General features: G+C 38.2%; 3 protein-coding genes across 3 annotated transcripts; 2 read left to right on the top strand and 1 right to left on the bottom strand.

The window, feature by feature from the left end:
• The first annotated feature begins 558 nt into the window (after positions 1–558).
• On the top strand, positions 559–4,052 carry LOC130748930 (proteasome subunit alpha type-4). The gene is made up of 2 exons (XM_057602178.1): positions 559–642; positions 3,088–4,052. Exon 2 carries the CDS (start codon positions 3,104–3,106, stop codon positions 3,854–3,856), a length of 753 nt encoding a protein of 250 aa, XP_057458161.1. The 5' UTR covers positions 559–642; positions 3,088–3,103; the 3' UTR covers positions 3,857–4,052.
• A 169-nt stretch (positions 4,053–4,221) lies between these two features.
• LOC130748926 (protein trichome birefringence-like 34) lies at positions 4,222–6,950 on the bottom strand. Its single transcript, XM_057602176.1, has 5 exons — positions 6,577–6,950; positions 6,279–6,456; positions 5,576–5,772; positions 5,243–5,401; positions 4,222–4,776 (listed from the first exon to the last, which is right to left on the bottom strand). Exons 1-5 carry the CDS (start codon positions 6,912–6,914, stop codon positions 4,428–4,430), a joined length of 1,221 nt encoding a protein of 406 aa, XP_057458159.1. The 5' UTR covers positions 6,915–6,950; the 3' UTR covers positions 4,222–4,427.
• A 1,913-nt stretch (positions 6,951–8,863) lies between these two features.
• LOC130748929 (dirigent protein 22-like) lies at positions 8,864–9,706 on the top strand. Its single transcript, XM_057602177.1, has one exon. The coding sequence runs from the start codon at positions 8,893–8,895 to the stop codon at positions 9,481–9,483; it is 591 nt and encodes a 196-aa protein (XP_057458160.1). The 5' UTR covers positions 8,864–8,892; the 3' UTR covers positions 9,484–9,706.
• Positions 9,707–11,640: the final 1,934 nt, after the last annotated feature.

The following is an 11,640-nucleotide window of genomic DNA, read 5'->3' as shown; positions in this document are numbered from 1 at the left end:
AGGGACATTCATTAGTTTACAATGTAATACTGTTGCATATCTCCTGACTTCTCTCAAAATCACCCCAATTCCTGCAAGCTTACTCTTATTGAAGTTAACTTTGAGACCGGAGACCATCTCAAAGCATCTCAAGACGCATTTTAAAGTAGTTACATTTTGAGATGTTGCCTTACCCACAAATATAGTATCATTTGCAAATTGCAGCATTTGATACTTCCATGTTGTCACATCCTTCAAATCTGTCCAAACTAACAGCCCAATTGAACAACCCGTTTAATCCTTGTGCTACTATCAAGAACAAAAAAAGGGCGAGAGGTCTCCTTGGCGCAAACCCCTCTTCATATTAAATGTAATGCAGTGACTAAAAATTATAAAATAAAAAAATATTGTTTTCAATAAGATTTCGTGTTTCCCAATCCCATAAAAATGAATTAAAATTTCCACAAATTGTTATTTCCTTACCTGTTTTATTTTTATCTTAAAATAAAAAGCCAAACACCCTCGTCGTAAATAAAAGAGGAAAAAAGGGGCTTCGTGTTCCCAAAGTTTGTGTTGAAATCCAAATCCCTCTTTCAAACCTTCCACTCCTCACTCGATCGATCGGTGCCGTTCATCTCTCTCTCTCGACGCCTCCGATTTCCGGTGAGTTTTTCTTCTCCGTCACGATTTCTCTCTATCTGTTCTGGATCTCTTTGCTTGTTGTGTCTACTGCATTATCTATTACCGTTCAACGATTCTTGCATCTTCTCTGGAGTTATATTGGTCTTGCTTTTTGTGCTTCGTAGAATATTTGTGCGCTTCTGATTGTAAAATCAATTGAAGGTTGCAGTTTTTCAATTTTTTTTCTTCTGGGTAGGGTTTGTTCAGCTTTGTAGATTTCCTGGTTTTGTATATGTGAAAAAAAGGCAAAAATTGTTTAATCTAGGTCATAATTTTGAACTTCTAGCTAGAATGTTGAAACTGCTGTGTCCTGGTTCACTGCGGCTCAAAGGGTAGGTTTAGAAATTAGAAGCCATCAATGTGAAGTGTTTTCCAGGAGCAAGTCTTGAAATTAGGATAGTGGTTGAGTTTCAGTAGCTATACAGTATTAGCTACTCTATGAAACTAGTTTTTACCCGTGTTATGGTTATTGGTACTACGGGTTCTGTGTTTGAGATAAATGAACGAGTGGCTCGGAGATCTGGTCTGATTGAAGTTTCTTTATTTGATTAGATATTTAACTGAGATTAACAAGTTTCTAGGGTTGTCTGTTTTTTACTTAGGGGAAACTCGCACACCCTAATATTGGACTTGAAAGCTAATGCCCTTACAAACATGTCTCTCTCCATTCTGGGCTTGATGCTTGTCCGAACAGTCATTTAGAGCGTTGACCTGTTTTGTAACTGGCGTGTCCCCTTTAGCATCTCTTATTTCGGGGGAGTATTAAGAAGGGCAGATGTTGATCTTTCATCCTTGTAACCCTGAGTGTATAGCAAGTTCACAATGCAAAGTTGATGAGTAACAGATTCTGAATTGTAGCGTTTAACACAAGCATCTTGGAATAAGGCTTAATTATATGTTAACATTTCCATAGGATGAGTTGTACTATTCCTGTTATCACTGCTCAGGCAATATCCATAACCTACCTTTAACCTTCCAGAAAATAGTGAGAGCTGTATTATGTATGTAAGGACTCTGGAATCTGGATCAGATGACTTAGTTTAAATGCATTTAGTGTGATCCTGTTCTCAACCGCCAGTGGAACCACGAACCATTTGTATTATAAAAAAACTTTGTAAGCCCAATTTATGGAGTAAAGCATTTGCATTTCATTTGTCTTCTTCACTTTCTTAATTACTCAGCTTAGAAACATGTTCCTTTGGGTAGTTGACTCCCATATTAAAGTTGAGAAATTTACAAGTTCCTGATCAGGAGTATTAGGATGCCTTAAGAGAATACTGCTAAGATTATCATCTGAAATCATACCGACAGGCATACCAGTATTATCCAAAGTTTTCTGAACATTGAAAGACAAGGCAGGGAGGACATTAACAGGTAAATAGGAGAGTATGTCAGAATAGCCCCCCATGATAGATAAACTTCCTATCTGATTTACTGCATTATCCAAAGGGGAATCCTCTACCTGCACAAGAGCTATAGGAGTAGAACATGAAAATCCAGCATGGCCAGCTTCCTTGCCAGCCAGCTTCAACAAATAACTATACAATTCCCTCTGAAATTGTTTCACTTGTCAGCTGCATTTTTCATTTCCCTTTGTCCTTTTACCAACTCTATGTCCTACCAACCGCTTCATGTTGTCTTTTATAGGCCCTAGAAACCATATATTTTAGAAAAGATTGTGATAGAAACTGGAATCTTTATTACTGAAAAATGGGGAAATTCCCCTTGATTACAGACAATAGCAGAACTTCAAGGATCTGCCAAGCCTCCCAATGCCCAAAGGCTCTGAACTTTCTCAAGTGACTATCCCTAGACACCTTTTCCCCCTTGCCCCTCTTCCTATTTATAGGCAAGGCAACATATGCCTTACTCACTAATCCACTTACCAACTAACTAATATTCTCTTACCTAACTAATTCTACTAAGTGTACCTATCAGATCAAGATATGCAAATGTGTGTTTTTAACTTAGAGTTATCTAATTTATGAACTTTCAAAATTTAATGCGTTGTTTTCGAGTTACATAAAGATTAATTTTCTGGAGAAATGGAAAAATATAGCCACAATGTTCTTCAATGTCCCATCTTTAGTGCTAAGGTAAACCTATATTGTCAATTGAATGATATTTTTTCCAAATATTTCTTTTGAAGAACTAATGTATGTTAGTGGTCTTTTTTATGATGGTGGTCATTTGTTGTTTTACTTTCTTTACAATTTATATTTCTCTTGAATTTGCAGGTATATATAGGACAAAGTAAGTGTTAGAATGCTAATTCTTTCTTTTCATTTTGTTCCAAACTAGGAAAGTATATAAAAGACAGAAAAAAGTGTTAGAATTTTAATACTTTTCCTATAATTTTTTTTCAAACTGGAAAATAGATTATTGATTCCTCTGATTTTCTGTGGTTGCTACTTTGCTTTGAATTAGTTGTCAAGTGATCAAAATGTCTCGAAGATATGATAGCCGTACAACAATCTTCTCCCCCGAGGGTCGTCTTTACCAAGTGGAGTATGCAATGGAGGCCATTGGGAATGCTGGTACTGCAATAGGGATCTTATCAAAAGATGGGGTTGTGCTGGTTGGTGAAAAGAAGGTCACATCCAAGCTGCTGCAGACCTCAACTTCCACCGAGAAAATGTACAAGATCGATGATCATGTTGCATGTGCTGTGGCTGGGATAATGTCTGATGCCAACATCCTAATCAACACAGCCAGGGTACAAGCGCAACGCTACACATTTGCCTATCAAGAGCCCATGCCAGTTGAGCAGCTAGTTCAATCTCTCTGCGACACCAAGCAAGGCTACACCCAATTTGGCGGTCTTCGACCATTTGGAGTCTCCTTCCTGTTTGCAGGGTGGGACAAGAATTTTGGCTTTCAGCTTTACATGAGTGACCCCAGTGGAAATTATGGTGGTTGGAAAGCTGGAGCTATTGGTGCAAATAACCAGGCTGCACAGTCAATACTGAAACAGGACTATAAGGATGATATCACTAGAGAAGAAGCAGTGCAACTTGCATTGAAGGTTTTAAGTAAAACCATGGACAGCACAAGTCTGACATCAGATAAGCTTGAACTTGCTGAGGTTTATCTGTCTCCTTCTGGAAAAGTCAAGTATGAAGTTTGCTCCCCAGAGTCCCTCACTAAGCTGCTAGTGAAGTCTGGTGTGACCCAACCAGCAACAGAATCTGCCTAGTTTGCTGTTCTATCCCCTGATGCAGTTTAATTATGTCTATCCTTTTCATTTCTGGTGTTTTTGGATTAGATTGCAGATATTGGCTCAAACATATTCAAGCTTAGACATTGTGTATGTTGGTAATGCTGATGGCAGATATTTCGTATTTCTTAGATTTTCATGACAGTTCGATGGTATTTGCGTTCCATTTGGTTTACCACCGCAGTTTCACTTTTTGCTTTCTGTTATTTGAATTAAGGTTATTGAATCAGCATATCATCTTGTGCCATTTTCTATGTTTAAGGGCCAATTCATTTAAGCCATTTTTTATTGGTTAATGACTTTTAACAAAGTTCTTGAAAGAGCTTATTTTAAAACTATTTCAATTATTGTAGAATGCAACTTCATTACAGTTTTGAACACATTTTTTCAAGACAAATGAGGAGAGGTTATCAACTTTACACTTCAACTCTCCTCACCATACTAGTAAGAGGAAATAAGATAACAAAGCCAAAGAAAAAGAAAAATAGAAGATAAACAAATTACCAACTTGGCATGTAAAATACTACATTTCAAACTTGATAAATGTCTGTTATCTATGGAAAATATAGGCATAGAGGAGCTCATTCCACGTATCTGGCACTCCAGGGAGGCACCAATGTATGCAATCTGCATAACTTTCTGGATTTGATATCTGTTCTTCTGTTAAAGGTTCCCATTGCTTCCTATAGATAGATGGATGACCTTCTTTCCTGTACTCTGAGAGCTGTGTGATGTTAAGTATTTGAACTTCTAAACCTCTCCCCTTTAAATCTTCAACCACATTTTCCACAACTCGCATCATTTTAGGAACAGAACCATTCCCCCAGTATCCCTCTTCTGTAATTATATCTGTTTCCTTGTAACAATTCTCACCCTTAGCTCCTCCCCATTCATGAGCCCTGCACATTTTTTTTCTTTCTCTATTACAATGTGTCCATTGATTCGATCATAGTGTAATTATAGAGCTAAGCATGTGATTCTGTTCATAAATTTCAGTTCCAATTCTATTTGTGAGTTGTGCATAATTAGCCTCAATAGATCCCCTATATATCAATGGTTATATACATATTGGATTTGGATTTCCAGCTGTAAAATTTTCCTAAAGCTACTGCAGTCATGAGTCCTTAGTCATTCGATAACTGTTCAAATTTAAAGAGATCAATTTTATGTGCTTGGTTGTTGTTTTAAATCCTTGCCATTCAATCTGACAGCGGCTACAAAACTATAACTACAGTGACTTTAGAACATTTTAACTGCAGGAAATCCGAATCCATCCAAATCCTCATTTTTTCTGGTTCTTCTTGACGACAGTGCCATAATTATATTAAGGTAGGCAAACGATGACCATTGCCTCTAATTAATTACCTTTGATGAGTAGGTGACATTGAGACAAAAAACAACTGGGTCTTGTTAGGATTAACATGGAGTTCCAACCAGTCGGACCAGGTCCTCAAAGCCAACTCATAGACTCTCACCATTTCTACCTTTTTGAACACTCCACCAGTGTCTCCAAATGACCCCCACCTGCTCATAGTAGTTAAGTTGTCACAATTGAGATCAAATTGGCATAGAGGAGTAGGAATAAGATTCAACATTAATACAAATACAATCATGAAGTGGTGGTTAGAATTTGGAGTTTGTTGATAGGTAAAGGCAAGTTGATCAAAGAAAATGATGTGTTGGTTGGTTTGTACTCACAGAACATTCATTGCACGCCTCCTCCACCAGAGGAAAGTGTTGAATACCAGAATGTCTGCATTGGTCCAGTGCTTAGCATGTTTCTCAATGGCTTTTACTCTCACAATCCGATCTGGTACCTTATGGTTCACAGGATCATCTGAATTTGATTCTACTAGTAATGGGGCCCAGTAGAACTCGATGGTTGCATTGTATTCCTTTATTTTTTTGTGCCAATTGAGCAACTATTAGTACCCAAATAGAAACTTAAAATCACTTTAATTAACACATCATCTTAGAGGATGAAAATCTTCTCTTCCCAAATTCATGGTGCCTCAATTTCATATCACACCAATGAAATCTTTCCATGGCAATTTAAACAGACATGAGTGAGACACTTACAAACTTATATGGTAGTTTTTAGTTGACATGTCAAAATTTAAACCGAAGTTGAGATATGGTTTGGAGAGAGAAGATTTCAGTCAAATCTTAGAGTTATCAAGGAATTTACATAAACTTAACTCTTTTAGTATTTTGACCAACAAAAAAAACTCTTTCAGTATTTAATTACCAAATTCTTGCCATGATCCCTTTTAAATGATTGTTAATTAACCCTATTGTTAGTTAAGTAAATATGTTTAATAAGTAGTTAATCAAGGTTACATGAACTAACAGTCTCACATATATTATATTGTCTCTACTCCTATATAGATTATATACTTACTTTGGCCTTGAAAATGCTGAGTGAACCATTGGCAATGGTACTCATGGATTTCAGGTTAGGGGAGAGTGAAGATTCAACAAGGCAAACCATGGAAACCCATTGGCCTCTGTTGAGTGAATCCCCAACAAACACAAGCCTCTTATTCCTTAGCCTCTCAAGCAATGCTGTGGCATTGAACCTTATTAACATAGAAGGAATCACATTTCACAAAGCTCAAAACCATAATCAAACTTAATGAAGCATATCATCAAACACTTATGCACAAAGAATAAACATGAGAATTAAAAAATGTTACTACCTGGGTAGATCACACTGGTGGGGCTTCCACTTCCAATTCTGGTAACTCAGGTCCTTCCTTCCAAACTTCTCACAAGCCAGTTGATCTGACATGAATGTGCACTGCTGTTCTTTGTAAATTGGATAAGATTTGTTGTCAAAAACCCACTTACCAGAGAAAAAGTTGCATTTTGATAATGATTCAGCCGAGAGGGTCCTTTCTTGAAACCATTGTCCTCCTTCCTGTGTTAGATATATGGCAGTGACAACTAGAATAGTGGTTAAGATAGCTGCAAGAGACTGAAAGGCGTTTCTGATTCCCAAGGTGCACCCTAGCGCTATTTGGTGGGCCTTTGCCATTTACAGCTTCTTCCTTTCTCTTCATGCAACTTCATCTCTTAATCCTTTTTGAAGCTTCTTGCAACAGCTGGTTGGTGAAGTAGAAGATTTTGCCATCTCTAGCCAACTTGTAGTAGGTAGAGCAAGATGTAGTAAAATGTTGGGTAGACACCTCATTAGTATGACTACACGAAAGGTAGCGTCGACCCTGACACCGACGCTAAATTTTACTCTTTAGTGTTGTCTAATTTGACACTAACCCGACACAAAACGTTAACCACTTTAATTTAGCGTCGACTTGGCCGACGCTAATTAGCGTCCCAGATCCCCCATTAGCGGCGGTTTTTGCCCGAGGGTGAATTCACCGGAAAAATTTGCATCCAACCACTGCCCATTAGCACTGGTTTCAAGTCAACGCTAAGGTCACCAGTCAAACTAGTGTGTTTATGATCGACGCTAATATTAAATCTATCTAGCCCATCTAATCGACCCACCACTTAGTGTCGGTTAGTCTGACCCTAAAGTTCATATTTATAAACTCAATTGGACCCCTAACCCCTCTCACTTTCACTCTCCTTCTATAACCCTATCACTGCCTCCGCTCATATCTCCATTGCCCCGCGCAATCACTGTCTTTGCCTCCGCCCGCCCCCGTGCCATTGAGAAGCACCGAACCCAACCCCTCACCCCCACGACTCCACCGTCCTACGCCTCCACCTCTCCCTCTCAAACCCTAGCCTTGCGGTGCCTCCTCTTTGCATCCCCGTCCATGCCCACCGCCCTGCATCCTTGCCTGTCATGACACTTACGGATGGAAACAAACTGAGGTGAGATGGGCTATGCATAAATAGTGTTGTAAGTATTGCAATAGGAGCTCAATAAAATTCCGTTGATTTGAAATGATAATTACAATACAAATCACAATAGCTTGAAGCGTGTCACATGACATTGTTCTCAAGAGTTTATTCGTTTGAGATGTGATAACTCCCAAAGATACAACAATCTCTTCTAATCAATTGGTTAGGAAATAGAGCTGGAAAAGAATAAACTCTGTAATATCAACCTTTTTTTTTTCTTTCCCAATAATTTATATGTTAATGGTGTTCCGCTTGGTCTGTGGCTTTGGATGACACAAAGGTAAGTTATGGTTGCTTAAGATATGATTTGGGTAAGTTAGCACTTTCTATGTCATGGTTTAGAAATACAACTATCCATTCCTACCAAAATAAGGCTTCGGTAGTTGTAGTTCAAGTAAGTTTGGCATACCTTTAATTTGTATACACAAATACATCAGCTTGTTAGAATATATACTACTGAGGGTTTCGTCATCATGGGCATAGTGAAGGCAAACATGTGCAAATACTCTATAGTGGCTTGTCTCATCATAACAGGTCCAACATTGATGCTGCTTGCGGAAGAACAATTCTGAAGAAATCTGCATTAGAAGTCTTGCAAATCACCCAGAACATGGCTTCCAACTAGCTATATATCAAACTGCCACCGCTGACACACAAATTCGAAGAAGCCTGCAGTTGCTTATCAGGTAGAGGCCAATCCAGCCTTAACAAGCAAGCTTGATGGCATCACCAAACAGCTGGACACTTTTATGGAAGCACACGTAAACATGATGCAAGGAGTCCCTCACTCCCTCCTCTCTAGGAACATGTATTATATATCTTGCCTACAACAACGTTACAATGTACTTAAAATACATCCAGTGGCTTAAAACTCAACAGTCCATCCAAAGTCTTAAACGTCCAAAAGAGCTACTTCTAAAAGTCAGTCTTGCAATTAAGTTATTTTATTTAATTTGGGACCTTCTGCATGTGTTTGATGAAAGTAGTACTAGTGTCAGCCACATTAAAGGTTGACTTTGGAGTTCAGTCGTGCAGACAATACACAACGTACAGCCACTAGTTAATTAATTATAGGGATCGAGGGTCTCCTTAATTATAAACCATGCACTCATATTAGAGCAAACCAGAATCACCTTAACACAATGGACACCCACCATTTCCTCACCTTGTGCTTCTTCCTTCTCCTCTCTTGCCATGCCCTCACTTCCTCTGCCACCACTGCAGAGGAAGACGCTTCCGATTTCGTCCGCCGATTAGACCGGAAGTCACTTGGCCTTCACAAGAAAGAAAAACTGAGCCACATCAAGCTCTACTTCCACGACATTGTAAGCGGACCCAATCCTACATCGGTTACAGTTGTTCCCCAAGCCCACAAGAACGACACCACCTTCTTCGGCATGGTCAAAATGATTGACGACCCTTTGACTCAGGGGCCGGATCGGAGTTCCAAGCTTGTGGGGAAGGCTCAAGGGTTCTATGCCGCTTCATCACAGAGCGAGTTCAGTTTGCTCATGGCCATGGACTTCGTTTTCATTGAAGGGAAGTACAATGGCAGCACCATCACCATCTTGGGGAGGAACGCTATTTTCAACAAGGTGAGAGAGATGCCTGTGGTTGGTGGTAGTGGCATTTTCAGGTTTGCTAGAGGATATGCAGAGGCTAGAACCAAGTCGATTGATTTCAAAACTGGGGATGCTATGGTGGAGTTTAATGTTTATGTTTTCCATTATTGATCATTTATATTAGGTGGTTGTTGTGATATCTTAAGTCAGATTAAGGTGTGGTACCAAAATGAGTTGATTCGATAATAAAGACTCATGTACCAGTTAAAATTTTAATTATGTTATATCATAGTAATGCAGTATTCCATTCTTAGGAACGTGAGATTTGCGAGTTGTGTTTTCAAGCTTTGTTCATCCGTCAACCATTGTCATTTTACGCACATCTTCATCACCATCATTTGTTTTCACTGCTCATTCATTTTTCATTAAAAAAATGAATTTCATGATATGAGGTTGATTGATAAGTAAAATAAAATCTAAATATGTAGTATTTACCTTGAATAACATGATAATAATCTATTAAATTACTTGATATGGGTACCACACCAAAAAAAAAATTCAGGGTACCACAGAATTTACATTTATGTTATTACTATTTTCTTTTTTTCTTCCTGTTTTTAGTTGCTTCTTGTTGTGTTGCTGTTATAATTGGAATAATAATTTGTGTTGTCCTCTAAGGCAATGAAAGAATATTCTCTTAACCAAGTTTTAGACTGTGTGGTTGCGGTCACGTACAGTCACCTAGCGGTTTTCACTATTGCGGTTATTACAATTGTTGACTGTTGTGACTTGTGATGTTTGTTGCGGTCGTTACAGTGAATGATTCACCCTTTAAATCATCACGCAATTTTTTATATAATCTTTTTAATCACATATAACTTTATTTTTCACTACTATGAGGCTGAGATATTGAGATATCATCCAGCCACATCCTCCGAATTTTGAGATTTGGGGACTTATCCTTTCGAATCCACGACACATCGCCATATAGAGCATGTATACTAATTTGAGAAATAATACCAATGACAAATATGGACTCAAGGATATGACACCCATAAGTCCACAAACATACCTTATACCTCAAGTCATTATCTATAATGCAGGCAAAAACTCTGAGACTACTATTTCGGTGTTCAAATTAATATCTCGTGCTTCAACCTACACATCTTATTACTCCGACAATCATTCATAATGAAGGTCAGAGCTAGGGGACTGCAGTTTCGGGTCCGATTAAGCACCACGCAATGTGGCCAAGGCCGAGATACAACTGTAGCCTTCGAAGCCAAGACATAGCCTTGACAGTCGACTCATAGCCATGTAGTTGAGGACAAGGCCTAACCACCCTATCATTCAACTCATAGCTATGTTGACTAGGCGGAGACATAACTCTTCCATCCGACTCATAGCCATGTGACCCAAGACATAGCCCTGAGAGTCGACTTATAGCCTTGTGGTCGAGGTCGAGATATAACTCCGAGATACAGAGTGTAACACCCCACTTTTCGTTATTAGGTTATTTATTATTTTATTTTAATTATTATTATTCTATATGGTAATTTAATAATTTATGTGATTTAATTAGATGATAAGGTCATTAAGTGATTTTATTAGATAATTAAGTAATTATGTGATATAGATAAATAAGGGTTTTAGGTTTTATAGTGAGTAGTTGGGAGTGGGGGCCATTGTAAGACTATTTAAGGGTTAGGAGTGAATTAGAAAGAGAGAAATCAGAATTTGAGAATTGGAGAAGTTAGCAGACAAAGAGAACACGTGAAAAGGAAGGAGAGGAGAAAAGAGAAGAAAACCTATACTTTGATCTTCAAGAGGTAAGGGTTTGAATTTACCCTGTATAATTGTAGAATAATAGAGGTTCAGTTTAACATGAAGGAACCCCCATCTTCTTTGAAAATTCAGAACTGAGAGACTGTGTTGAGTGTTAACATGTGGTGAGCAAAATTGATTTTGAGCGAAATTGATGTTCCGAGGAAAATTGGGTTTTGTTCTGTTTTGCCCACAGATACCCTAACAATCTGTGTTGTAGAGAGCATAACTCTCTCTACAGAATTCCAAATTGAGTGAAACCAATTTTGTATGAAAGCTAACTCATAGGGCTATGTTGGGTAATATTTTCATAATTTTTTGATTGCTGGTTCAATACCAGAATCATTTGCAAGTTCATTCTGTTTCTGCCCGCAGACACCTTAGCAGCCTGTGTTGTAGAGAGCATAACTCTCTCTAAAGAATTCCGAATTAAGTGAAAATAATTTTTTATGAAAGCTAACTCATAGGGTTATATTGGGTAATATTTTCATAATTTTTGGATTT

Source organism: Lotus japonicus, chromosome 3 (assembly GCF_012489685.1).
Source record: "Lotus japonicus ecotype B-129 chromosome 3, LjGifu_v1.2".
Taxonomy (NCBI): Eukaryota; Viridiplantae; Streptophyta; class Magnoliopsida; order Fabales; family Fabaceae; genus Lotus; species Lotus japonicus.
This window is presented reverse-complemented; position numbering and strand designations above follow the sequence as displayed.